At 47.9% G+C, this 27,993-nt stretch overlaps 1 protein-coding gene across 1 annotated transcript in view; it reads right to left on the bottom strand.

Annotated features, from left to right (window-relative positions):
- Window positions 1-6,071: 6,071 nt before the first annotated feature.
- The window catches only part of CHD1L (chromodomain helicase DNA binding protein 1 like), a 36,367-nt gene continuing 14,445 nt past the window's right edge, over window positions 6,072-27,993 (bottom strand). Inside the window, exons 10-23 of the mRNA XM_048818403.2 lie at window positions 27,784-27,880; window positions 26,505-26,578; window positions 24,133-24,243; window positions 22,577-22,691; window positions 21,935-22,088; window positions 20,161-20,326; window positions 18,749-18,891; window positions 18,180-18,343; window positions 12,554-12,762; window positions 10,605-10,703; window positions 9,892-9,962; window positions 9,526-9,640; window positions 8,714-8,822; window positions 6,072-6,370 (exon numbers count right to left, since the gene is read on the bottom strand). Of these exons, the coding sequence (XP_048674360.1) occupies window positions 6,292-6,370; window positions 8,714-8,822; window positions 9,526-9,640; window positions 9,892-9,962; window positions 10,605-10,703; window positions 12,554-12,762; window positions 18,180-18,343; window positions 18,749-18,891; window positions 20,161-20,326; window positions 21,935-22,088; window positions 22,577-22,691; window positions 24,133-24,243; window positions 26,505-26,578; window positions 27,784-27,880 (1,706 nt within the window). The 3' untranslated portion in view covers window positions 6,072-6,291. The remainder of the gene's footprint in view (window positions 6,371-8,713; window positions 8,823-9,525; window positions 9,641-9,891; window positions 9,963-10,604; window positions 10,704-12,553; window positions 12,763-18,179; window positions 18,344-18,748; window positions 18,892-20,160; window positions 20,327-21,934; window positions 22,089-22,576; window positions 22,692-24,132; window positions 24,244-26,504; window positions 26,579-27,783; window positions 27,881-27,993) is intronic.

Raw genomic sequence — 27,993 nt, 5'->3', positions numbered from 1 at the left:
AGCTCTCTGACACTGATGTGGAGAGCGAGTTCTGCCTGAGACCAAAGGCCTTGTGTCCTGAGGTCTCCCAGGTGTACCCTCAGCCCAAGGCTGACAAGTCTGTCACTAGCGAGAGGGATGGCTGAAGGCTGGTGAAGGGGATCCCTGCACACACTACCTGCAAGTTAAGCCTCCACAGGAGAGAGTTGAGGATCAGGTGAGGCAGAGTCACGACCCTTTGCAAACTGTCCCGACCTGGCCGATACACTGAGGCTAACCACGATTGGAGCAGCTGGAGTCCGAGCCTGGCATGTTGCACCACATAGGTGCAAGCAGTCATGTGTTCCAGGAGTTTCAGACAATTCCTTGATGTGGTAGTTGGGAACTGCCTGAGACTTTGAATGGTATTGCCCAGAGCCCAGAACCTTGTTTCCGGGAGGTATGCCCTGGCCTGCGTCGAGTCCAGAACCACCCCTATAAATTCTATCCTCTGAACTGGGGACAGTGTAGATTTTCCCACGTTCAGGAGAAGGCCCAGTCTGTCGAACGTCATTCTTATGAAGTCAACTTGTGCCTGCACTTGGGCCCTGGAGGGGCCCTTGATCAGCCAGTTGTCAAGGGTACGGGAATACTTGTACCTGCCGCCCATGCAGGAACACGGCCATGACTGCCATGCACTTGGTAAATACTCCAGGCGCCACTGACAGAATGAACGGGAGGACTATGAACTGGTAGTGGTTGTTGCTGTCCACGAGCCTGAGGTACCTTCTGTGGGACGGTGTAATTGCTATATGAAAGTAGTGTCCTTCAAGTTGAGGGCGGTGTACCAGTCCCCTGGATCCAGGGAAGAGATGGTGGAGGCCAAAGTGACCATGTGGAACTTGAGTTTCTTCATGAACCTGTTGAGCTCTCACAGGTCTAGGATGGGCCTGAGCTCACCTCTGGGCTTTTGGTATTAGGAAATACCAGGAATAGAAGCCCTTGCCCTTCAACTCCTGAGGAACCTCTTCCACTGCTCCCAGCGATAGGAACGAGTGCACTTCCTGCATGAGGAGTTGCTCATGAGAAGGGTCCCTGAAGAGAGACAGGGAAGGGGGGTGGGAGGGCCGAGAATTGGAGTGTGTATTCCCTTTCTACTGTGCGGAGCACCCATCGGTCCAGTATGATACGGGCCCACGCAGGGTAGAAAGGGGATAGTCGGGACGAGAAGGTAAGATGGGTTGGATCCAATTTATGCACTGGTACGCCGCCCTCGTGTGCACCTTCAAAAGGCCTGTTTCTGGCCCAAAGATGGCCTGAGGACGGGTGCTGTCTTTTCCTGCCGCTCCTGTTCCTCCTCCGGGAACCGTCCTGCCAGTTCTGTGGCTGGTAGATCCATGGTGGGAGGTTGTGGTTTTAAATGTTTCCCCTGGGTGGCAGGAGTGTGGTGGCCCAATGACTTGAGTGTGGCTCTTGAGTCTTTTAGGCTATGCAGCCTTTTAGCTGTCTTTTCAGAAAAGAGAGCTGAACCCTCAAAGGGGAGGTCCTGGATAGTCTGCTGGACTTCATAAGGCAGACTGGAGACCTGTAGCCAGGAGTTCCTTCTCATGGCAACCCCTGTGGCCATAACCCAAGTGGCCGCATCCGCCCCATCCAGAGCGGCCTGCAGTGAGGTCCAGGAGATAAGCTTTCCCTCCTCCACCAGAGCCGAAACTTTGGCACGAGAGTCCTGCGGGAGCAGCTCCATAAACTTAGCTATCACTCCACACATATTATAGCAGTACCTGCTAACAGTGGCCTGCTGGTTAGAAATACGGAGCTGCAAGCTGTCAGTCAAGTAGACCTTTCTCCCAAAGAGGTAGAGTCTTTTCGCGTCCCGATTCTTCGAGGAGGGTTCCTGGTAGCTCTGGTGCTCATGTTGATTAGCAGCGTCCACTACCAGGGAATCTGGTGGAGGGTGGGTGTATAAGTGCTCGTAGCCCCTGGATGGCCCAAAATAGCGTCTCTCATTGCACTTAGCCATAGGGGGTAATGAGGCTGGGGTCTGCCACAAAGTCTTTGTGGTGTCAGAGATGGTTTTTATGAGGGGCAGGGCAACGCGCGCAGGCCCGGAGGAGGAGAGGCTATCCACCGTGGGATCGGCCTCCTCCATGGGATCGGCCTCCTCCACAACCTCCTCTGCCTGGATGCCCAGGCCCTGGGCAGCCCGCCGCCACGGCAGTTGCTGCAGAACTCTGCTGTCCTCTAGGGCCGGGGCTACAGCCGTGCCTGCCACCACCTCATCTGGTGAGAAAGAGGATGAAAGCCCCGGAAGAATTGGCTGTTCCCTTCCCTCCGCACCCACGGTGCCTGGGGTCCCGGGATGCTGATGTCAACCCCAACAGTGCCGGGACTACAGAGGGAGAGTCCCCCTCCCTCCTGGAAAATCCTAAGATGTTTGGCGGCAGGAAGTGCTGGGAGGTAGGCAGAGGAGTGGGGACACGGAGTGCTCAGCGCAGGGGGAGGAGGTGAGATGGGCTGGGGGGTGAGGGGAGCTTGGCTGCTGGGGATGCAGAGCACCCATGGAGTCGGCGCTTATGCACACAGCTGATTGGAAATGACATGAACAAGCATTCGAAGAAGAACCTTGGTTTAGCTTACACACGGCAGGAGGTTTTGTTTTGAAGAAGATGGGGCTGGAGAGAGATGAATATGGGGAATTCTTTCCCTTATGGCTTGGCTGCTACTTGAAAAGGGGGAAAGTGGAGCAGCGTGTACTAGTACAAGCTGCACAACACATAGCAACTTACACACAAAATATCTCCCACAACCCTTTATAGAGTGAAATAATCTAATAAAGAATTCTATGTGATGAGGAGTGGGGGCTCTGGGTTTGCACAAGCTCGCTGGCTGGGTTTTGCAAAACCAAACCTGGGTTTAGTTGGGATCGGATTTCCATTTCTCCTAACTTCCTAAAATTTGGAGGTGGGAGGTATATGTTTTAGATAAATGCCTGGTTTTGGTCCATCTCTAATGCAGATCTCAGTAATAATATTTTAAAAACAAGCTACGTAACCATTTCTCCCGTAAAGTTTGAAGGAGCAAAGTTAAGGTAGGTGCTACCTCCAAGGGGTAAGAGGTCTACGGAGTGGAAGAGGAACTGAGATCAGAAGCTGGCCTGCTTTGCCCGAGAGGTATGAAATATAGTGCAAGCAATGGCCGCCCCTCTTATTTCCAAACTGTGTATCTGGATCCTTGCAGAGATCTCATGGAGGAGCTCCTGGAGGTTTGGGGGAGGTAGGACCATGCTATGGAGGTAGCTTTCCCCCTATCTGGCCATGGGGTGCATGCTTCCCTTTGCTCACAGAAGAAGAGAAGAGTATGTGAGGCCACAAGTACATACTTCAGCATTTGGCCTCATGAGTCTGAAGTTGAGTCCCATGTCCGGCCACCAGTGGCTGACTCAATATTGGTAAATAAACTTCAATCTATTTTAGAGCACTCGAGCAACAGACCTGACAGAGCAAATTTATCCTCGGTGTCGAAGCCAGAGGACTTACAGCCGGGAGGCATTTGGCTGTAGGTGTTTGTGAGGCTGTGAAAAACATTGGCACATGCTGAAAGGAGAAACAATTGGAAATTCAACCAATTAAAAGCTGTCAACAAAAGTAAGGGGGAAAGGGGGGTGGACGAGCAAAGTCTTGTGCCTTTAAACTGAAAAGGAGTACTTGTGGCACCTTAGAGACTAACCAATTTATTTGAGCATAAGCTTTCCTGAGCTACAGCTCACTTCATCGGCTGCATACTGTGGAAAGTGTAGAAGATCTTATGCTCAAATAAATTGGTTAGTCTCTAAGGTGCCACAAGTACTCCTTTTCTTTTTGCGAATACAGACTAACACGGCTGTTACTCTGAAACCTGCCTTTAAACTGCAATTTCACTTTAAATGTTGAGTAAAATTGGTAAATAAAAATGAAAAACAAGATTTATATTTTAATTCGGGCAGAACAGAATATTTTTCTATGCTGGAGCAGAACATTTCCCGGTTCTTTGAAACCAGCCTAACAGCAACATGTGCTGCTTAAGACAGTTAACAGTGCCACCAGCTGGCCAGTTCAGAGAATGCCAGTGGTTCATATCAATGAAAATAAGGTAACATACATTTAAATCAGAGTAGCAGCTGTGTTAGTCTGTATCTGCAAAAAGAACAGGAGTACTTGTGGCACCTTAGAGACTAACCAATTTATTTGAGCATAAGCTTTCGTGAGCTACAGCTCACTTCATCGGCTGCAAATGGCACCTTTCATCTCCAAGAGCTTTACAAAGTAAGGCCCTGATCTTGCAAACTGTTACCCACATAAGTAAGGGCTGTTCACATAAGAGCTTGTAGGTTTGGTTCCTAAAAGCCTGACCCTGAGAGGTGCTGAGCTCCTGCAACTCCCATTGGTTTTAAAGGGAGTTGAGTGATCAGAATCTCGGGGGGAGGGGAGCCAGGGGGGAGAGAAGGTGTTCTGGCAATATTGTGTGTATGTGTATGCACATAAGTAAAATCTCCGTAAGACTACTTGTGAAGGAAAGTACTAGCTAATGGGAAGAAGGGTGCCAGAATCAGGCTCAGTAATATTATTGAGTCACCAGATAGTGCTATTACAGTGTTACATTCAGCAGAGCGTATATATGCAGGAACATATTTAAACACATGCTTTCCGTTGGCTGCAGTGCACTTTCTTTTAGAAGCCAGACAGATCACCAGGGATGCCTGTTTGCTGTTTACAGCCTCTCTGACTGAATCATTTGTTAGGGACGCTACTCCTGACAGGCTATACCCAGCAAGCGCGTTACATGGTGCCAAAAACATTAGTCACAAAGATTTTACTGTGCCATACAGAGATAAGCCAATAATAAAATAACATTTTGCATTCTTTTTTAAAAAAAATTGGATCAAGCGATCACAAAACCTTTAGAACAGCATAAGGAAACCAGCTTTGCCTGATAGCGGCAACAATCCAAGCATTCTATAATAAAGAGCAGTGGTAGGAGGAAGAAAGGTGTCTCTTAAAGACCACCTCAGATTTTGTCAGACTTGTGTGTCCTGGCAAAGGATATTGGTTAGATCAGTGGTTCCTGAACTTTAACTGTCCACAAACCCCTTTCACTAAATTGTGAAATCTCGTGAACCCCCTCCTAAAAATGAATATTTCCAGGGATTTAAGTTTAAATTTCCTCCGCACGGCTCCTGCTGCTGGACCCCGTTGACCGCCCCGGTCAATTGAGCTCGGGCTGCAGGTCCCGCTGACCACCAGGACTCAGGCTGCCAGCCCCAACTGCCCAGCCCTGCTCTCCCTGGGGCTCGGGCTGCCAACCCCGCATGGAGCGCTGGGGTTTGGGCAGCCGGCTCCCCCACTGACGGGGGCAGGGCTTGGGTTACCAGCCCAAACTGCCCAGCCCCGCTCTCCCTGGGGCTCGGGCTGCCAGCCCCGCAACCGGGTCCCACCTGCTGCCTCCAATGCCCGGGGTCCTCTGGCCGCCATGAGTGACATTTTTCTGGCGAACCCCCTGTAACATTCTGTGAAACCCAGTTTGGGAACCTCTAGGTTAGATGGATACTGCTTGGTTGCAAACAGGAGACTGTGCAACTAGTTCTAACTTAGAATTTTCTGTTTGAAGAAATATCATTAAAATGGGTTTCTTTGGAGTTGGGGCTGTTTACATTAAGCGTGTGTTATGCTGAGTTTTTACTGCAGACACCTCCCCTCACCAAAGAAAGAAGTTTTATCATTAGACCGTATCTGTTGTTTACCTGACTGATTTTTTTGCTGGCCCTTTGGCGGCTGCTTGAGACAATCGCGTGTGAGTGTGTGTGTGTGTGTACATATTTGTTAGGGAAAGCTACAGCCCCACCCACCCAAACTGTCTCAAGCAGCCACCAAACAACCAGCAGAAAAATCAGTGTTGTAAACAAGAGATAAGGTTTTGAAGCAAAAGTCAAACAAAACTGTACTGCCAACCCTGAGAATAATTTAAGATGGTGGCTTAAAATAAGGGCTTATGATTGGTCGCCAGTGAAGGTTTAATTTTCCATCTTAAAAACTAGAGATGGGCCCAAACAAACACACACCCCAGATGCATGGATCTCCTGAAGTTTGAAGAACTTTTAATGCAGCTCAGTTCCATAACTAATATAAAAACCACTCTGAACTATAGAGGTATAGAAACCTGAAAAGCAACAGTGACTTTGGATCTGCTTCAGAGAAGCGACATAGCTACAGGCTGGCTGTAGATGTGATGTTGAAGAGATCATGAGCTTTTAGAGATCACTAGAGATTAACACTTCTGAGTTAAATCATTGGATCTTCAAGGGTTTGAGGTTGCCACTGAAGTTGTAGATGGTTGTGAAGAAGAGAAAGAGGCTTTATTCCTAGGGAAGTAGTATCTAAGGAGAAGGGTCAAGGAAATACTCTAAAATTTCAAACCAAATATGTACTAATGGCATTAACTTAAAGAGGTAAGGAGGTAGAATACTCACGATACTCTACACCAGTGGTTCCCAAACTAGGGGCGCCGCTTGTTCAGGGAAAGCCCCTGGTGGGCTGGGCTGGTTTGTTTACCTGCCGCGTCCGCAGGTTCGGCCGATGGCGGCTCCCACTGGCTGCGGTTCGCCGTTCTCGGCTAATGGGGGCTGCGGGAAGTGGTGCAGGCTGAGGGACGTGCTGGCCGCCGCTTCCCACGGCCCCCATTGGCCTGGAGCGGCGAACCGCAGCCAGTGGGAGGTAAACAAACCGGCCCGGCCCACCAGGGGCTTTACCTGAACAAGCAACGCCCCTAGTTTGGGAACCACTGCTCTACACCTTTGTTCTTAATTTTCTGTCTCTCTCACAGCATTGCTGAACTTGGCATTATACAGCAGCTGCATTTTCCCCAAGAAGTGACGAAAAATATAGTTTTAACATTTCTCACTCCTGCCAGCCCTGCAGAACCTACTCACCTATGGAAGAGTCAGCTGAATTCTATTCTGCTTTGCACATCAAGACAGAGAGAAACTGAACAAACAGCATACACAATGAAAATCAAATTGGATTTGTAGGATTCTTTCCCAGTTTTAATAATCAAAAGTTGTCAGTAGCAATGTAGATAAGGACATTGGTTTAAAATATATTCATTTGAAATTGATAAGTGTCCCTTTTCTTTTCACCTGGCCAATAGTTTATAAAGTGAAATATCCTGGAGCTACTGGTCCTTCTCCCCCGCATCTCCCTCAAAGACAATCCTTTAGTTGATGTTTACTGACTCAATGATTGTTCCATCTTGCGTGACCTGTGATGGTACAACACATAATTGCATGCACTGGTGAGCTAATTCAGTGAAATGACAGTGTGGTAAGCAAAGCAGTACCTTTTATATTTTGATATGAAGGAAAGTTATATGGCCATAAAACCCTTAAAGTGACACTTTTTCCACATACGCTGTTCTCTTTCTATGAAAGTGTATGCTATTTTGTTACATGTGTGTATTCATAGAATATCAGGGTTGGAAGGGACCTCAGGAGGTCATCTAGTCCAACCCCCTGCTCAAAGCAGGACCAATCCCCAATTTTTGCCCCAGATCCCTAAATGGCCCCCTCAAGGATTGAACTCACAACCCTGGGTTTAGCAGGCCAATGCTCAAACCACTGAGCTATCCCTCCCCTCTCACTCTCACACACACACCAAACTGTAATGGGTGTTCATTCCCCACCGCCCCGAAAGGGTAAAGGTGGCTCAGAAGGGGCTAATTAACCCAGGAGGCTGTACCTGGGGGGAGACTTTGGCTTGATTGACAAGCATTTATTAAGGATGGAGTCCATCTGGGCAGGAGTAGGCAGGGGTTTGTATAAAGCCAGGAAGTGAGAGCAGAAGGGGGCTGCAGTCACTCTCTGGGCCTAGTGAGGAGAGGAGGAGGAAACCTGGGGAGCAAAAGCTTTGGGATCCGGACTCTGAGGACAGGGGCTCACACAGAGGGGTGGTGGAGAAGAAAACCTGCAGAGGGCACTATAGGAAGATGCCCAGGGAAACTGCAGCAAGCGCTGAGATGGTGCAGACTTGGCTGCTGACTGTAGGGTCCCTGGGCTGGAAACCGGAGTAGTGGGTGGGTCTGGGTTCTCCTCCCAGCCACTGGGAAAGTGGCACAGTCATGGGAATACACCCTGGAATGGCACCTGGACAGCTGGTCTGGTGAGACTTGTTACGCCAGAAGGGGAAACCAGTCTAGCGACCGGCCTGGAGGGCCAAGCCACAAAGAGGAAGCACTGCAATTCCTAGAGAACAGGCAGGACCACGGCACAAGCAACTAAAGGAAAGTGGCATCGGACCGGGAAGAGCTAGTCTCCAGATGCAGCCACAAAGGGGTGTCCCAGTGCTGAGTAAACCCCATCTCTCTCTTACACACACACTTCTTTAGAATGTGCTTTTCCTAATCTGCTCATTGTTTGTGTCTGGGTCAGTTTGATAAATTGTTTCTATAACTTCAATCATATCACTACAAACTTGGGACGTTAGTCCACACACACACACCCTCTCATCATACAAACAAATATCATCATATCCAGTATGTAATGTGTACTTAGATGAGAGGGAGATCAGACATCTGTTCAACACACTTTGGAGTTGAACTGTCCTAGTATGATATCCATAGCCCACAGTGGATCCATGAAGATCTTACAGTGAACATTTTGGTATTTGCAGATATGACAAGTCATTTTGATTTGAACAAAATAAAATAACCATGCTTCAAAGGATACATAAATGTGGGGATTCCTCTCGTTGCTAAATATTTTCGGATGAGCCGCTCAGTACCGTACCAGTTAAATCCCTTCGTTGCATGTCCGATACGTGGAAGATGGACACTTGCTGGAAGAGACAGCATAAAAGCTCTTTAGGGCCTGATGCATTAAAAATAAATAAATGGATGTGCCATTTAAGCTCCACTCAATGGCAGAAGAAATGCCTGTGTCACAATGTTCTAGCTGTAGTGGGTAAATGCGTCTCCCTTTCCATTTCAGAAGTCAATCACGGAAGAGACCCATTAGAACTAGATCATTCCAATCTGTGGCCCTGCAAGAATCTTTAAGTGGAATTACATGCAGAGCTCTGGGGTACATCATTCTTTCCATTTCAAAGGCACACAGATGTATGTGCCGACTTCGTGGGTGCTCCGGGGCTGGAGAACCCAGGGGAAAAATTGGTGGGTGCTCTGCAGCTCCCCACCCCAGCTCATCTCTGCTTCACTGCCGCCTCCTCCCCTAAGCACACCACATCCCCGCTTCTCCCCCTAGCTCCCAGAACAGCTATTTCGTGGCGGCAAGCGCTGGGAGGGAGAGAGGGGGGAGGAGGGGGAATGCAGCACGCTCCGGGAAGAGGCGGGGCTGGGGCAGGGATTTGGGGAAGGAGTCCAATTGGGGCAGGGAGGGGGCAGAGACTTTGGGGAAGGGGTTGGAATGGGGGCGGGATGGGGCAGGGCAGGGGTGGAGTCAGGGCAGGGCTGGGGGTGAGCACCCACTGGCGCCTGGAAAGGTTGGCGCCTATGCACACAGATGGACAGATGCACACTTACCATTCCTTTTCTTGGCTGCTAAAGAAATCTTCTTCAAGCCCTCCTCCAAAGCGGACAGCTTAATGCCAGACAAGTTGTTGGACTGATCCCGGTGCTGTGCTACAATCAGGGCCAACTAGGAAGAAAAACATGGGATGTATGTACACTGGCAGTCGCAGCAATGGCTGCTAGAAAACAACATTAAACACACACTTTATAGGCTGGAAAAAAAGCTGTCCCTTGTCTGGTCTTTGTTAACACTTATTTCAAGCCTGTCCTGCGCTATATTAGGGTCACTGTTATTTTGTGTAACATGTAACATTCACTTCCTGTTGTTTCAAAAATACTTTAGTAGAGAGAACATAAAAAGGGGCTTCTTATAGTTACCAAGTCGTGGCCTTTATTTCTGGATTCTTTATCGTCAATGGGGAATAAGAGGGTTCTTCCCAATGCCACGTCTGTCCGAAAACAAAAAACGTAAGAAAACATTCAATCCCACGAAGAACAAAGGTAAGTCAATGCAATGCTGGCTGTTATAGGCTTCTACACCATCCTTTCTAGTTCTCCTTGACACTGTGCACCACACAGACATTTTCTTCAGAGGGGGGAGGTGAGAAGACGGAGAAAGAAAATGATCAAAAGACATGAGGGGAGAGAGAGAGAGAGAGTGAGAGAATAAAATTCCAGTCTACAGTAAGGTCTAATCTGTTCTTCACTAGCTCCTTAATGGTTTAAGATCACTCGTACGTATGTGCACATAGGAGAACAAGGGGTACTGGAGAGAGCCCATGGCCTGGCTAGACACATATTGAAGTTGCTCCAACCCACCTCCTCCTCTTAAAATCATTTTGACATTTGAACTGCAGGTTTAGAACACTGCCTTGTAGAGAGAAGAAATACCATGACTAAAGAACAAGATCTTTTTCCCCAAGAAAAGATCAAAACAACTGAGTTCTATGAAGAATCTTCTCACTCCAGAGCAGAGGTCAGGGTCAAAATGTCTTCCTGTATTGTCACTTCCAACACCACACGTAGGAAGTACCAGACTAAAAGGAGAGACCATCAGCTTCAAGCACTAAGATTATATTTTTCTCTTTTACCTTTCATCCTTCCTGCCAGCTCGTATATTTTCCTGGGCTGATCAGAACGAACCTCCAGAGCTGTAAATAATCCTCCCCTTCCCCACCGGCCGGAATCATCTAAAACAAAATTAGAAGTTAGATTTTTTTTTTTAAATTGAGATCTGTGTCCAAAGAGATGAGCTGCCAAGAATATCTGTGCCAATAATGCCTTCTGCAGGGAACAGACGTGTTCTCACCGCACATCATAGGACTTATTAGAAACAGACATGGAAGATGAGATGACACAAAATCCCTCAATAATGCAGCTCCCTCATTCTGTGCCGGAAACAGATCACATGATCCTAAAAGAGGATCCCTGCTCAGCACTTCCGGAAAGTAAACCTCCCACACGATCCTTGCCAAGCCATCCCAAGGGAAATTCCTCCCCACCCCACAGCTTGGCTGTTCACATGCCATTAGTCATCAAATCCTATTTGCATCCTGGTAACCTGGTCCTGAAGTCATCCATTACTTCCCCTCAGATGCTTCCTGCACCTCCAGAAGGCAGAGGATTCCCTGCCTCCCCCTGTGTATTTTTACTTTTAAACAGAACATGTTGGCTGAGTTTGAAATAAATGCCACAATCTAGGCATTCAGCCATCACCTTGCAGCTTTAACACCCCACTCAGGAGAAGCTCCAACAGGGGATTTTGTCTCAGGAGGCACAATTCACTGCCCTACCCCCGAGCTACGCGTAACATAGGAGGAACGTGTCCTTCTTCCAGGTGCATGTGTCTGCCTCCCCCACCCTCTAGGGGTTGAGGTTAAATGCTCACCATAGAATTCAAATAGGAGGCAGGACAGAATCCAGGGACTGCAACTGTTCCTAGCACTAGGCTCCATCCCTCCCCTCCATGCAAAAGCCCAGTGTGGGCTGGCCCATAGCTTTTCCGAGTACAGAGGAGAATGAGAAAAATAACTTTGCTCTGAGAGAGAGATAAGTTCAGAGGAGCTGACTGCAAACCACACAGGCAGGGGAATCCTTGTTCTAGCCCCTACTGTCCTCTCCAGCAGGACATCGTGTCGGAGACATTGCCCTAGCCTAACCATTGGCTGTTCAGACTCTGGCGGCGTGACACTGGCAGACCGGGAAAGCTGGAGCCCTGTACAAGTTAATTCCTTCATGGGCATCCCATGCAGCAGAGTGTTGTGGCAGCTTTGTCCCTAGGCATACAGCACAACATACAGCGTAGTGCCAGGCAGTCTTTCTAGGACCATCATCTCTGTGTTTTCACTTCCCAAAGGGCCTCAGCTCTTTCTGCACAAAGCAACATTGAAGCCCAGACACTAAATGCCCAGAGTTCAGCTAAAACACACTCGCCCCATGGCTCCACTCTGCCAATGCCCTTGCCCAGCTAGACTAAGCAGATGCCCACCTTCTGCTGTCTACGGTGCAAACCAGACACTACTTTCTGCTGCTGGCCCACAGGGCCTGCCCCACCACTACTGGGCCATCTGGGTGGGCTTACACACATCTTCGTCCACAGGCAATGGACTTTATTAGCGTTAACACGCCCTGCAGAAATTCCGCACTTCAGCACAGATTTAGGGTGGGGGGTCTTTGCAGATTTCAATGTGTTCTGCAAAATGTCACCTTTTGGTTAAGTTATATTTCCAGCCCATCTGGATGGGAAGTAAACCTTCTGAATGGGACTCAAGGCCGAACGGCCCCACTGAGTCTGCAGACGCACAGGGCCCGGGTCTGCCCACTTACTGGGCCCACTGGGATGGAGGGAGGTCACACTTCACCTTCTGAAGCGAGGGGCTGCATGCTAGGGAGCGTGCTACCCGCACTCCTTCCTTGCGGCAGTCTAACTGCACCTGCACCAGGCCAGTGCCACTCCGCTGTTCCTCCTGCTCAGCCGTCGGGCTACAAGGCACAGTTCAGCCCTATCCCCAGGAAGGCTTTTTGCTCTTGCCAGTCCTACCTATGCAATGGACGACGATCGCATCCTCCTCTTCGGCTCTGGGGTGGGTAACGTCACCCATCACATACTTGATGGAGTTCAGCTCTGGGTCCATGTCATCTAACTCCACAACCAGCCTGTCCTCCCCCTCCTCAAAGGCATCCTCTGAGTCGCTCTCCTCTGAGGGCAGACAGGGGGATCTGTAGTGATTTGCGTCCCACCAGGCCATCCTGAAACAAACAAGGCAAAGGAAGAACAGGCCTATGAAAACTGGGAAGCCAAACTGCTGCTTTAAATCATCATCATGAATTGTGGGAGATGGGGTCGCGAGAGACAATGCTCAGCTCCAGAACCACAATTCCCCCACCCCCCCCAAGTTCGGAAACCAGACTGTCACAGGATGGCTGGGCCCTGGGACTGAGGTAGGTCCAGCCCCCCTGTGCCAGAGCAGGCGCTCCCAGCTGGGCCAATGAAGGGTCTGTGGGTGCACCTGGGGCTAAAACGGGTCAGAGGGTGTTCCAATGAGAGAGATCTGGTTCAGGCAGGGCTAGGAAGCAGCAGCAGCAGCAGGGCTGCCAGTGTCCCCTGGAAGGGGAGGCAGCTAGAAGCAGCCTGAGATGTAAAGAGGAGCTGGTTTTGTTTAAATTTGGACAATAAACCTGCCTCAGAGAGACTGTGGGTCTGGCAGTGGGTACTTTAGAGGCTGGGGAGAAGCCCTGCCTTATTTCATGTAGGCACTTTGGTCAGCTGCTGATACAAGAGGAGAGTAAGGAATATCATTGGTGCAAAAGGAAACGACAAAGGACAAGCCTCTGTCATTGACTTGCCCCACCTCGTAGGTGCGACCCCAGAATTAATGGAGCCAGATTATGTGGCATCCTGCTTTGCCTGAGGCTCTGCTCTCCCAAGCTGGTGCATGGAGGATGACAGCAGCGGCTAGAGTTCCCGTTCCAGTTTCCGCCGGCAGCCAGATGAGAGAAGCAGCAGGAGGTGCAACTGGAGCTACAGAAGAGACTAACCAGGCTCGAGGAGCAGCAGCAACTTTCCTAGAGATTCCGCAGAGAGAAGGGATGGTGGGCGCAGGTACAAAGCAGGAAAGAGGGGTTCGAGATCCGTGAGGGCCAACAGAGGGAATGTTCTGCCTATGGGCAAGTGCGGCTTATAAAAAGCGACTGTCCTTATGTGAACTGTGCTTTTAAGACTGGCTCAGCTGCGCAGAGCACAGAACAAACCCAGGAGACTCTGGGTGGAATCCTGCCTTGTTACTATGGCTCAAAAAGGGGCCAGGACAGGAGGCTTTCCAGGGGTTGTGTGTTTTTGTTGTGAGGGGCTGAGACATATTATAAGGCACTGCCCCACTAAAAAAGGAAACTGTGAGAAACCTGGATGCCAAAGACTTGGGTGCCAGTGTAATCACTGGGAGGTTTAGATCGGGAGGGGTAGGAGGCAGCCAGACTGTCTCAGGTGTGGGGAAATGGGACACATATCTGGCACCCACTGGGAAGAGTGAACTTGGGAGGAATAGTGTCTGTGAGAGGGGAAGAGCTCTGCAGGGGGAGGGAAATAATTCCCCAGGCAGAGGCGGGTACTGGGAAGCAGAAGCTCACAGTAGAGACAAAACACTGTATCAGGGAGCTAGACAGGGCCTCAGAGGAGAAGTGAGAGAAGGGCACAGGCACGGAGGCTGCAGGAAGAAAATGGAGTCACAACTTACAGCTACTAAAGCCACAGTTACAGCACTAAGAGAAGAGAATGTGAGAGGCCCGCTCTCCTTGGCAGAAAAGCGCTTGGTGGAGCTTGCTGCCTTGGAAGAGGCCCGACAGCAAGCCCAGAGACAGAAGGAGTTGCTGAAAGACCAACAAGAGCTGGAGTGCCAGACTGAGCTCCTGCAGGAGGAGCAAGTGGGATTTGAAACATAAATCCAGGCATGCAAAAGGAACTCCGAGAGAGAGCTGAGTTACTCTTTAAAGTCACTCAGCGTGCCTGGTGAAGATGTAAATTGTGCGGCTGGTGTTAAAGACTGTGGGGACTTGGGGAATACTGATGTGTATGAATCTGTATGGAAATTTTTGTATTTTGTTTTAGGGGTGAGAGCCATCCAGATGGGGCCTCACAGGCTGGTGTGCGGGGTCGGGGCGGGGAGCGTGCCTGTGAAAGAGGCAGTTGTTTTCTGAAAAGTGGGGGAGGTGCATCACAGGGTGACTAAAATAGGTCCAACTCCCCTGTGCCAGAGCAGGTGCTCCCAGCTGGGCCAATGAAGAGTCTATGGCTGCACCCGGGGCTACACAGGGTTGGGGGAGTCCCAGTGAGAGAGGACTCAGCAGCTGCTGGAAGCAGCAGGACTGCCTGAATCCCCCAGGAGGGGAGGCAGTGAGAAGCCTGAGATGCAAAGGGTGACGGGAGGAACTTGTTTTGTATATGTTTGGACAATAAAACTGCCTCGGAGAGGCTGTGGCTGTCACAGTAAATCCTTTAGAAGCTGGGGAGAAGCCCTGCCTTGTTTCAAATACTATTACGACAGGTGGGTTTGCGGGATTAAGAAGGGGAAAGGAGCTTTGCGATAACCATTTATAGAAACATGAAGGATGTGACTACAGAGGCGGGGGAGGAGTTGCCCAGGATGGCACAAAGGGGTACAACTAGAACTAATGAGATCAAATTTGGACATAGGCTCAACCAGAAAGTTCAAATCCAAATTACATTGTACAGGTAAAGGGCCAAGTGTCAAATCTGGATCTGAATGTGGGAGCTGCCCAAAGTCTGAGCAGGGTCAGCGATGGGGTTCTTGTTCATAGAAATGGAGGGCTGGGAGGGACTTTGAGGGGTCATCTACTTCATCCCCCTGTGCTGAGGCAGGACCAAGTAAACCTAGACTATCCCTGCAGGTGTCTGTCCAAAATATTCTTAAAAACCTCCAGTGATAGGAATTCCACAACCTCTCTCTGAAGCCTGTTCCAGAGCTAACTATCCTTACAAAGTTTTTCCTAATATCTAACCTAAATCTCTCTTTCTGTAGATTAAGCCCATTACTTCTTGTCCTACTTTCACTGGATATGGAGAACAGCTGATCACCATCCTCTTAATAAAAACCCTTAACGTATGTGAAGACTTATCAGGTGCCTCCTCTGTCTTCTATTCTCAAGACTAAACAGATCCTCTTTTTAAAACCTTTCCTCATAGGTCAGGTTTTCCTAAACATTTTATCGTTTTTATTACTCTCCTCTGGACTCTCTCCAAATCTATCCACATCATTCCTAAAGTGTGGCACCCAGAACTGGACACGGTGCTCCAGCTGAGGCCTCACCAGTGCTGAGTAGAGTCGGACAATTACCTTCCGTGTCTGATATACAATACTCCTGTTAATACACCCCACAATATTAGCCTTTTTTGCAACTGCATATGAATTGACTCGTATTCAATTTGTGATCCACTAGATCCTCCAGATGCTTTTCAGCAGTACCACCATCTAGCCAGTTATTTCCCATTTTGTAGTTGTGCATTTGATTTGTTTTCTTCCTAAGTGTAGTACTTTACATTTGTCTTTACTGAATTTTATCCTGTTGATTTCAAACCAGTTCTTCAATTTGTCAAGGTCATTTCGAATTCTAATCCTGTCCTCCAAAATGCTTGCAAACCCTCCCAGCTTGGGGTCATCTTCAAATTTTATAAGCCTACTCTCCACTCCATTATCCAAGTCATTAATGTTCGGGACTCAGAACAGACTCATGTGGGACCCCACTAAATACACCCTCCAAGTTTGACAGCAAGCCATAGATACCTATTGTTTGAGTACGGTCTTTCAATCAGTCCTGAACGCACCTTTTAGTAATTTCATCTACACCAGGGGTCTCAAACTCCCAGCCCATGGGCCATCTGCGGCCTGCGAACCTCCCCATTGTGGCCTGTGGGGCTCCAGCAGTTTTGGGGCCGGGTCTCTCCCTTGGCCCCACCGGACGCTCCCCCCAGCAAGCGATTTACAATGGCCTGGGGCCCCGGCAGCGCAGTGGAGCTGAGCAGCGCCTGCCTGCTCGCTCCACGTGTCTGCCGGCTCCTCCTTGCAGTCCCAAGAGGGGCGGGGCTGTGCCTCCGCATGCTGCCCCCGCCCCGAGTGCCTCTGCGGCCAATGGAAAGCTGCGGGGCCGGTGCCTGGGGGCATCAGCACACGGAGGCCCCCCGGCTTGGCCCGGCCCGCCTTGGAGCCCCAGGTAAGTGCTGCCCCCCTGACCCCCTCCCAGAGCCTGCATCCCCACCCTCTCCCCACATACCACCTCCAGCCCCAAACTCCCTCCCAGAGCCTGCACCCCAATCCCCTACCCCAGACTTCCTTCCCCACCCACACTCCCTCCCAGAGTCTTAGGCAGGTGGGGGCGGAGTTTTGGGGGGTGGGTTCTGGGCGGTATGAGTGACATTATTGGCCCGCTAGGAGGATTTGAGGACTGGCACTGGCCCTAAGGTAAATTGAATTAGAGACCCCTGATCTAGACAAAATTTCCCTAGTTTGCTTATGAGAATGTTGTGTGGGACTGTATCAAACACCTTATCATAATCTAGACAAATCACATCTACAGATTTCCCCCATCCATTAGGCCAGTATCCCTCTCAAAGAAGGAAATAAGATTGGTTTGGAATGATTTGTTTTGGACAAATCCATGCTGGTTATTCCTTATAACCCTATTATCCTCTAAGAGTTTACAATTGATTTGTTTAATAATTCGTTTAGGTATCCTTCCAGGTACTGAAGTTAGGCTGAGTGGTCTGTAATTCCCCAAGACCACTTTGTTTCCCATATAAACAAAGGTACTATGTTTGCTCTTCCCCAGTCCTCTGGGACCCCACCTGCCATCCATGACTTCTCAAAGATAGTTGCTAATCATCCCAATATTGCTTCAGCTAGTTCCTCAAACACCCTAAGATGAATTTCATCAGGCACTACCAACTTGATTACATCTAACTTATTTAAATATTCTTTAGCCTATTCGTCCCCTATTTTGGCTTGCAATCCTTCTCCCCTGTTGTTAATATTAATTGTGTTAAGTATCTGGGCATAATTTACCTTTTGAGTGAAGACTGAAGCAAAACAGGCATTAAACAACTCAACCTTCTTGATGTCATCAGTTATTAGCTCTCCTTCCCCATCAAGGAGAGGACCTACACTTTCCTTCATCTTTCTCTTGCTCCCAATGTAGTTATAGAACCTCTTGTTATTACCTCTTATGTCCCTTGCTAAGTATAACTCATTTTGTACCTTAGTCTTTCTGATTTTGTCCCCATATGCTTGTGCTATTCTTTTGTACAAATCCTTAGCAAACATGTTTCCACCTTGTGTAGTATTCAGGCCCACCTCTATGAAAGTTAGCAAAAATTGATGCTACCGCTGTGTCAAAAGCCATTTCTACATCAACACCTCTACATCCTGCAATTTCAGCACACACTTGAAAAAACAATGTCCAGCTGTGATTCCTTTTAGACATGACCTGCAGCCAACGTCTCCTCCTCACCCCTTCCCATGTCCCAAATGCCCCGTTATTGTAAGAGTAATCAGAATTTGCAGCTTCCTGACTTGTTTTTATCAGTCTGACATAGCCAGTTTCTCTGCTAACTGTAACAGACACCACACTGCTTAGTAGCAGACAAAGCACAATCCTACTTTTTCTTGTGTTCAGCTTCTGCTTTCTTCTGTTTCTTTTCTTCCATGAGCCGTGCTCTCTTTGCTGCTGCCTCCTGTCGTTTCCTCCTTCTGGCCTCCAGCTCTTCTGGGCTCAGTGCATGCTTCCTCCTTGTAGGCACCTCCTGAAGACCAGTGACAAGTACCTGGAAAAGGAAGGGGACTTGCAGGTAAACAGACATTTCTCATCTCAAATTCCTATCAGATCCCATCTTATCCAATGTCCCGTATCTGTTCCCTACAGTCTATTCCTCCAGAGCTTTGTCTGAATTGAATCACACTCCTCAACTCATTTCAAGGAGGTCACCAAACCATCAGCTAACGACAGTGACCTGTACTGCAATGACCTGCATTTGAACCTCTTAATGCTCATCTCTGATCCGTTCCCAATCCCCCTGATTCATCCAGTCCTCAGATTCTACTAATTTAATTAATTTCAAGATATTTGTAATTGAGTCTTTAAATATTTCCTCCACAAGATGGAGATTAAAATCTGCCTCATGTTCAATGACTCACTGACTGCATCATATGAGTCATTTCTTTCATTTTACATTTGCTTTATTTCGGAGGGCTCTTCCTTCTTGATTGGTCTCTTCAAGGACTTTCTGAAGATCCAAAAGCTGGTCAAATGCTCTTCTGTCTTCTCTGCTCAGGTCTTTCGAATAATCTTTGCCTTCATATACGTACATATGATCTTAAAAAAAAATTAAAATGTATAAAGGTCTTCCAATGGGCCAGTGGTATCTGCTAAAATTACAATAAGTAACAAGTAATAATTAAAGTTACAGTAAGTAAGTAATTTGAACTCACACCCTCTTTGTGACACCATTGCCCGTTCTAACAGGGATAACTGTTGGGATAGTTTTGTGAGGAAAAACATAAGCATCTCATTGAGACAACTAAACCAAATTTCTGTCAAGGCATTAATCCTCAGCGAGGATTACACGCATGGTGAGTTTGAAGTGGAATTTGTTTGGCACTATCCAATACAGATGTAATCCTGGCTCCTTGAAGATCAGAAATTTCTTCAACAGCTACCACACATTGGGATCTGAGAAACCACAGTTCTTCTCTCAGTCTACAATAGGAAATACCACTGCATGGTAACTGTTGGCAAATGGTAACTTATTACCAGTAGCCACTGGATGGGACTGAAGGCCCATTTTATAGGATCCCATTTCTGTAATATTATGGAAGCCCCAGTCACAATTCCATAGTTAAGGATGAGTTCCATTTTGCACTTAAAGCAGAGATTATGGATCAGAATACAGTGCATAGAGTGACACTACAAGTGGAAAATATGTGAAAAAAGGATCTTTAAAAATCAGTTTAATCCAGTCTGGGACTGCACACACTAACGTGCCTTAATCCTAATCATATGGTTATTGCATGCTGTCACCACAGGACAGAGTTAAGGTTACTTGGGTGCCCTAACTCTGCATTTCTTTCCCTAATGCTTGGATTTTTTAAAGTGAAATTCCAGGGTTCGTAACACTTGTTTTGGGGATAATTACAACATCCCTATGATGTTTTTTACCCTTAAGTTACTGATTTGTAACTCCATCTTAAGATGGATCTTTCTCTGTGAATAAAGTCAATTATAATACAATACTTGAGCCTTCCCTAGAGTCTTACATCCAAGCATATCAAAGCATTTCACAAACATTAATGAATTTAGCCTCGCAACGCCCTGAAAGGCAAATCAGTTATTATCCCCATTTTACAGATGGGGAAATTGAGGCACAAAAGTAGGAAGGGAGTGTTCAACAGTTACAAATCAAGTCTGTGGCAGAGCCAGGAATAAAACTCATGTCTCCTGATTTCAAGTCCCCTACTCTAACCACAAACCCATCTTTCTTCCTTCCAAAGTTACTTGAAAAACACAGTATAACCCCTTGAAATCTCCTCTAATAACATCCAGACTTGAGTGTGTTTTGTGTGCATTTAGGATCCTCGAACTTACTTTCTGTATCTTGCTCTCCGCTTTCTTCTTCACTTGGTAGCACATCATCATTTACCCACATTCCTTCTTTTGTCTCTCCAAGGATATTTTCCAGCTCCACATCCTGGATGATGCTCCCCTCTGATGAGAGCAGCTTATCCAAACCAAACTTCAGGATTTCACTCAGCTTTAATGAACAAAAGGATGAAGTTTAATGTCACCATCATATTTCATGCTACTCCTAGCCCACTGTGCCTCTAGGTTGAAAAGAAAGTAGTTTGTGGAGATGGAAATCAGACACTTAATGTCACCCCACAAAACACTCATGCTTTGTCAGCTGTTATTTTCACTCTGCCCTCACCAGTTATGCACCACCTAACTAGACCCAAGTAACAAATCATGCTCAGCAATATCCATCTTGACAGACATGGGTCACTAGTAGCTGCATAGACAGCTACTCAGATTACATGCAGACTCAGGCAGACAGCTCTGCATTGGGTCACATTCAAGAGGTTTTCTTCACAATCAGAAAGGCCAGAAACTTTTGTTTCTTTTTACAAGAATGCTTAAATGTCTGCAGAAATTAGTGGGGTGAAAAGTGCCAGCATGGCATATCACCACGCAGGGGCTCAGTCCAATTTCTCAAACTGGAAGCCATCATTGCTCAGACAAATTTGCGGGGAAGAGGGAAGGAGAGGGGCTGTGCCATAGCTTTTCACTGTTTCACTTTACATGGAGTTCACGTCCCCCTACATTTCACTTAGTACGGAGTTTGACAAGATGATCTGGTTGTTCCTTCTGGCCTTATACTCTAACAAATTCAGGGTCCAATTTCATGGTCATAGGATTTTAAAAATTGTAAATTTCATGATTTCAGCTATTTCAATCTGAAATTTCACTGTGTTGTAACTGTAAGGGTCCTGACCCAAAAAGGAGTTGGGGGTGGGGCGTGGTCACAAGGATATTGTAGGAGGGTTTGCGGTACGGCTACCCTTACTTCTGCGCTGCTGCTGGGCAGCTCTCTGGCCGCCCAGCTCTTAAGGCAGCGCCAAAGTAAGGGCGGCAATACTGCGATCCCCCCTAAAATAACTTTGCAACCCCCCTGCAACTCCCTTTTGGATCAGGACCCCCAATTTGAGAAATGCTGGTCTCCCTCATGAAACCTGGATAGTATAGGGTAAAAGCACACAAAAGACCAGATTTCATGGTCTGTGATGCATTTTTCATGGCCACGAATTTGGTAGGGCCCTAGGGCTCTTAAGTCCCAAAATCTCAAAGCAAAACTCAGCTTTCAGTTCCTAATCACAAATCCTCCCACCCCAGGATTCCAATTTGCCTAGAGCTCAGTGTAAATTTTGTCTGAAAGTTTTGCAAGCCTAGGACAAGTTGCGGGTTAGTAACAAAAAGCTACCATAGTGCTGAAGGTATAGTTCTGTTTGTGTGGGAGAAGGAGGCAAAACAAATGAACTCCTAGAAGCAACGATGCAATTTTCATATAAATATCTATTATAGTCAAAAACAAGGAAAGAAAACCCCTCTGGAAAACATGCCCTAGTTAGACAGTGGTTGAGCCTAAAAATTAGCATCTGATTGTCCCCAAATTTCAGTGGTGTTTGGATCTGGGATTTTGGCTTGCTCCATAAAAGAGATGCATTCAGATGCCATGTTCTTCTCCAATCCTCCCCAAAGACAATGGTGTTTGGATCAGGCCCATCTTGAACACACACCCAGAATGGGGCCCTCTTACTTTTCTCAGGGATGATGCTGTTGAAGTCATGCTCAGCGATCATCTTACCTGCATGTCTGCTGCTTCCTGGCACTTGGGTACTCCGAGAGCAAACTGCCCCCCTTCGATAACCGTGTTTGTAAATTGGAGCTTCGATGCAGCTCGGCGGTAGATTATTTCTTCTACAGTGTCCCGTCCAATCAAGCGGATAATTTTTACAGGCCTTGCAAAATTGAAGAGAGTCAGTTTAATCATTTATATTGCATTAGAACAGTTTCCTTGAATCTGGGACCAAACCTGGCAGTCAGCCCTGACCCAGCGAGGTGCCCAGTTAGCTAAGAGAAAGCACGTGTAGAGCTGCAGAAGGAGATGCTGACCCGACCACCATGGTCAAAAGGAGGAGGGGACACTGCAGAGAGCAGCCAACCTCCCATTCTATCCCCCCTCCATAACTGCAGAATTCCAGATTCTGGAGACTTGGGGCGGCCAGGACTGCATGGGATCAAAGAAGGGAAGAGGTGGAACTATGCTGAGGACCCATGGCTCCTCTTTCCGTCCCCCCGCCCCCAATTATCCGAACCGCTCTGCTTAGGTCTCCTCTGCTGTCAGAACTTGCGGGTGGGAGGGAAGCATTAGTGTGGCATTTAGTGAGAGGGTGAGCAATCAGATGCAAAATGCACCACAAGAAACAGTTCTGTTCCTATTTCTCACTTGTTCTGGCCAATCCTGTGAGCTCTCGCTGTGGCTTGCAAGTCATTTTGTGGGTTAAAATCGCTATCAACAAAAATAACTGTATCTGCTGCAGTTAGATTCATGCCGACTCCACCTAAAAAAAGTTTTAAACAAAGGGGATGGTCAGTAACACACATTAGCAACTTGAAATAAAGGGAGAAACGGTGTTTAGACTACAAAAGGGTGGATCAGTTCAGATAAAATAAAAATAAACCCAACCTTGCTCCATCCCTCAAACCAACACTGAATCGTTTGAGGCTCAGAAAAGTTTGGTTAACCTTCTGAATTTCATTTTCTTGCACTTCTATGCTTCCACCTTTCCACCAGGCCTCATAACAGACGTGTTGTCTAATGCACTAAAAAGCAATCAGGTGTAATCAATCTAAAGAGGATTGTTTGTTGAGGCTGCTGGACACAGATGGTGCTCTCTAGCTGGCAGACCAACCAACACAGCTGGGCTGCCTAGTGTCAATACAAAGGATCTCCCTAAGTCCTGGCGGAGACCAGTGACTCTGTCACAGAAACTGGAAACGTCAAGTACAATAATACAAGCCCGAGGATGGTGGACAGTCCGGGTTCTTATCCAAACTAAAACGTTGGAGATTTGCCCGTCACTGCTTTCTGAAGTGCTAGCTCTCATGGGCTGAAAAGACAAGTTAAACCGGAATATAGGTTTGAGATATACACTGCCACTAAAGAGGAGGTACATGCTGAGGAGCATTTGCCTCTATCCAGGAGACGCACCTTCCTTCCTAGCAGGGTCAGTGCAACCACTAGGCGAACTACGCAGTCGTCTTGGGCGCCAAAGTGGTTGGGGGAGGCGGTGGAGTGGAGGTAAGCTGGGGGGCGCAGGGAGGGCCACCTGCAGCAAGTAACGGGGTGGGGGCGGCGCACAGGGGAACCGCTCCCCGCCCCAGCTCACCTCTGCTCCTCCTCCTCCCCTGAGCACAGCCCCGCTCTGCTTCTCTCCCTCCCAGGCTTGCACGCCAAACAGCTGATTGGCACCACAAGCCTGGGAGGCGGGAGAAGCGGCGGCATGCTCGGGGAGGAGGCGGAGCAGAGGTGAGCTGGGGTGGGGAGCTGCCGCGGAGGGGGCTCCCTGGGCCTGGGGAGGGAGGGGGCGGCGGGGAGCTGCTGCAGGGGGGACTCCCCGGGCCAAGGGGGCGGCGGGGAGCTGCCGCAAGGAGGGCTGCCAGGGCTGAGCAAGTCGTGCAATGGGCTGCGCTGTAAACTGCATGTTGGCCTCAGGATCCTGAACTTGGGTCTCAGCCTGAGCATAGAAGACACATTCAAACACATCATCTGAAACTATAATTAAAAAAAATCTCCACACAGATTCTATCACGGACTAAATGGTTTTTAACTGATGCTATTTAAAAGCCTTATGAAATCCTATTTGAATATTAAAACTGGGGTTCTCTAAAGAATTCAGACCTTCCCGAAGTCCAGTCAATCCCTGAAGACAGCAAAAGGCCAGGAGATTGTGGAAGGGGTTGATTATAGTTCCAGTTTTGTCTCTCCCACAGTTGCCTTACCTGCCCTGGTGCTCAGCAGGAAAATAAAGATGGGCTGCTGACCAAAATTCTTAATGGCAAGGTGCCTCTCTTCCCCTCGGACAGACCCATCCAGCCGCTCATAGCTGTAACCTTTCCAAAGGGACAGAACAGCATCTGGTCAAGAAACCACTGACACTATCCCCCTTCAGGCTGGTTTCTCCTTTCCCAGCCCTCCTGGTCTGCTCCCTGCTCTACAAGCTGCTTTCCCTGTTATTAGTCTTCCTCCACCAACACCCCACACCTCAGATTCTCCATGCTCTCCCCATTCTCCCCAGATTTTCTCTGGCTTTCTTTCCTTCATCTACCTTCTCCTATTTTCGCTCCTTGCTAGTCTACTCTCGGGGGGCAGGGGGGTTAGTAGCTTTGTTGCTCCCTCATGCTCCACCAGCACTACAGAAATGAAGGGCCAGATTCTGTCCCTGTTGATGTAAATCCAATTAATTAGACTGACTGCAATGGAGTTACTCCATACTCACTGAGTGCAGGGGCCACCAGAACTGAATGTGCAGCAGAAACTCTTGTGTTTTAGTTTGCTGCTTGGAAGCAGAGTAGAAAAATTCCGAGCCAAAGCAGAAGAGCGCTGGTACAATGGCCTGTTTTAGATCAGGCCACTTTGGCAACTGGCCCCGCATTATCGGCCAAAGCATACAGTCCTTTCTCACTGACTTCAATGCCAGCTTTTCTGAGTCAGGACTACAGGATTTGGCCTCATGATCAGCTTTAGACTACGTTATTAGCTGTCTATGGCAAGAAACGCTAAATAAAAGCCTCTCTCATGAGAAATAGTTGGCATAAAGCAGGGGTGGGCAACCTATGGCAGGCTTGCCAAAGGCGGCACGTAAGCGGACTTTCAGTGGCAATCGCACTGCCTGGGTCTTGGACACCGGTCAGGGGCGCTCTGCATTTTAATTTCATTTTTAATGAAGCTTCTTAAACATTTTAAAAACCTTATTTACTTTACATACAACAATAGTTTAGTTATATATTATAGACTTATAGAAAGAGACCTTCTAAAAATGTTAAAATGTATTGCTGGCACGGAAAACCTTACATTAGAGTGAATAAACGCAGACTCGGCACACCGCTTCTGAAAGGCTGCCGACCACTGGCATAAAGCCTCATGGATTGAAATGAAAGAAAATATCTCATGTCTCAAGAACATGTCTGGTAACATTGCCAGAAATGATGGGATCCTGCTTACCCTTGCACTTGCACGATTTTCAAGGGGACATATTGCTAACAACGGTTTTCAGCAATAAGTTCATTTCCTGGTGTAGGCTACATGACCTGCTTTTTATTGAATTCACAGTGGTGTAAATCAGGAATACATCTACTGATTTCACTGGAGTTTGGATTTATAGCTCTGCAGCTAAGATCAGAACATATGTGAGAGTCCTGAAGCACAGGGCTCTTCGGAGCCAGCACCACTACAGGATGACTTTTGCATCACGGCACAGTGTAAAGCAAATAGCATTGTATCACCATGAAATGTCAGGGTGCTATAAACCAAGTTCAGGCCCTTGGGTAATTAGCTGTAACTCCACTGAAATTAACAGTGTTGCACTCACTGACACAAGGACTGAATATATCCTATGAACACTAAACCTGCATTCATTTAGTTTAAGGTATTAGAAAGCAGAATCTTACCCTAATCATATAGCAAAGAGGATGGGGGAGTGAGGGAGAGGGTTTGGCCTTCGCTTGTCTTTCATTCAAGGATTTCAAAGCTCTCTGATCTCATTGAACCTCATAACATCTTTATTATCCTATTTTCACAGATGGCAATAGCATAGGTGCCAACTTCTCCTGGTGTCGGTGGGTGCTCAACCCTCCGCCCCATCCCGCCCCTGCCCCATTCCAACCCCTTCCCCAAAGTCCCCGCCCCAACTCTGCCCCCTCCCTGCCCCTATTGGACTCCTTCCCCAAATCCCTGCCCCGGCCCCGCCTCCTCCCCTGAATGTGCCGTGTTCCCCGCCGCCCCTGCCAGAGCTTGTTTTGCGGTGGGAAGCGCTGGAAGGAGAAACAGGGATGCGGCACACTCAGGGGAGGAGACAGAGGTAGAGGCGAGCTGGGGCGGGGAGCTTGGCTGCTTTTTCCCCATGGGTGCTCCAGCCCTGGAGCACCCACGGAGTCAGCGCCTATCATACTGAGGCAGAGAGAACTAAAGAGACTTGCCCAACGTCACACAAGCAGTCAGACACAGCAAGAAAACTCCTTCTGCCTACTAGAAATAAGTCCCCAGTATTATGGTCCCTCCTCTATCATGCAAGGATCAGTCGGGTACAGCATCACTGTAGCTGACAAAAGACAAATATGCCAAGACAGCTGCTCCAAGAATACAAGTATTTCACCTCTATAGTCCATGTAGTCTTGCAGAACATCCAGCATCCGAGTCATCTGAGAAAACAGCAAGACCCGATGACCACTGCAGAAATAAAGTGAAATCCCGTAACTTCAATGTACCTTTTGTAGCAGAGAGATAGACAAGGTTCCCTTAGTTTAATATAGAGGAGTATTTTTAATCCAAGCATTGTGTGATTTCAGTTTCCTCAAATGTAAAATGACTTGCCAAGATCACAGAATGAGTTAGTGGCAGAGCTGGAGCTCAGGTCTCCTGACTTCCAGACCTGTACCATGTGCCTTATACTGTGACAGCACTCTATTCAAGCCAGTTGATACTGTCTAGCATCATTTTTTAGGTGCAGCAGGCCCATGGGTCCTGAGAGTTTTTGTGGCACAGGACCTGGGGACGGAGAGACACGCACGCATCCACGCACGCACACACACACACAGTCTCGCTCCCCAACACTGCTGTACAGCAGAGAAGCAAAATCATCCCAGCCACTTTAAAAGTTTCATTTTTGCTTTAAAATGTCTGTTTAAGCACTTCCTAAGGAAGCTGTCAGAGGGGAACTGCATACTAGTTAAGATTCTCTTGTTTGGTATCACTCTGCATCATGGAGGAGGAACTGTCTCACATCCTGCACCAAAAGGTGATTTGAAGTGTGTCCTGGTTTGGTTAGCTCTCTCCTGGGTGATGATGCAAGTATCTAAAACTTCAATTCCAGATTCTGAAGCCACCAAAGTTAAGTTCCAGAATCTGGGTCAGGATCTTAAATCCCACATCTTTGGCATGTGTGTTTTCCAGGCTTTGATTTGTCCCAATTCTTAGGTTTGGGGATCCCCCCCCCCATGACTATTTTTCATTTTGACTGCATATTTGTGTTTCCTCGGCCCAGAGGAACCGAAGCACAGCATGAAAGTCTGTTCTCTTGGAATCTGTGGCCAAAACAGAAACATCAGACATCATGTAAGATAACTTGTTCTTCCAGGATTTCCAGCCCAAACTTGGAAGACAGAAGAGGTTTGAATAAATACAGAGAAGCAGCCAGTATTCTGGGCTCTTTAAAAGGAAGCTTCAAACCTTTTAAGGTTCCTTGGTCATCCTTAATGTAGCTGCAACATTGTAATTACTTCTGTAGAGAGGTCAGTAATTCAGCATCAATCAACTGGAACACTACAGTGTTCATTTCTTGGTGTATGTGAGTAACAGTCATGGATAAATTAGTTTGCTCTTCCCAGCAAGGCTTATCTAGATTCCCACAAGTAAAGCACAGTAAAACCACATACCCAGCATACAAGAAAGAAAGGAGTTTGTCTAACAAGCACAGTTTCCCACTGGCTTCGATGAGGTGGTCTCCAATTTCGAAGGGCTCTGGTTCAACACCTGGAAGGGAAGAAAGTCTCAGAAGCAGTGCCAGTAGTAGACCAACGATAGCGAGGGCCTCCAGGGTCACCCCAAGTTACCCCAGTGTCGTGTATGGTAATTCACAATTTGCA

Source organism: Caretta caretta, chromosome 1 (assembly GCF_965140235.1).
Source record: "Caretta caretta isolate rCarCar2 chromosome 1, rCarCar1.hap1, whole genome shotgun sequence".
In the NCBI taxonomy this organism is placed as follows: Eukaryota; Metazoa; Chordata; order Testudines; family Cheloniidae; genus Caretta; species Caretta caretta.
Note: the sequence above shows the minus strand (reverse complement) of the source record. Positions and strands in the feature narration are given on the sequence as shown.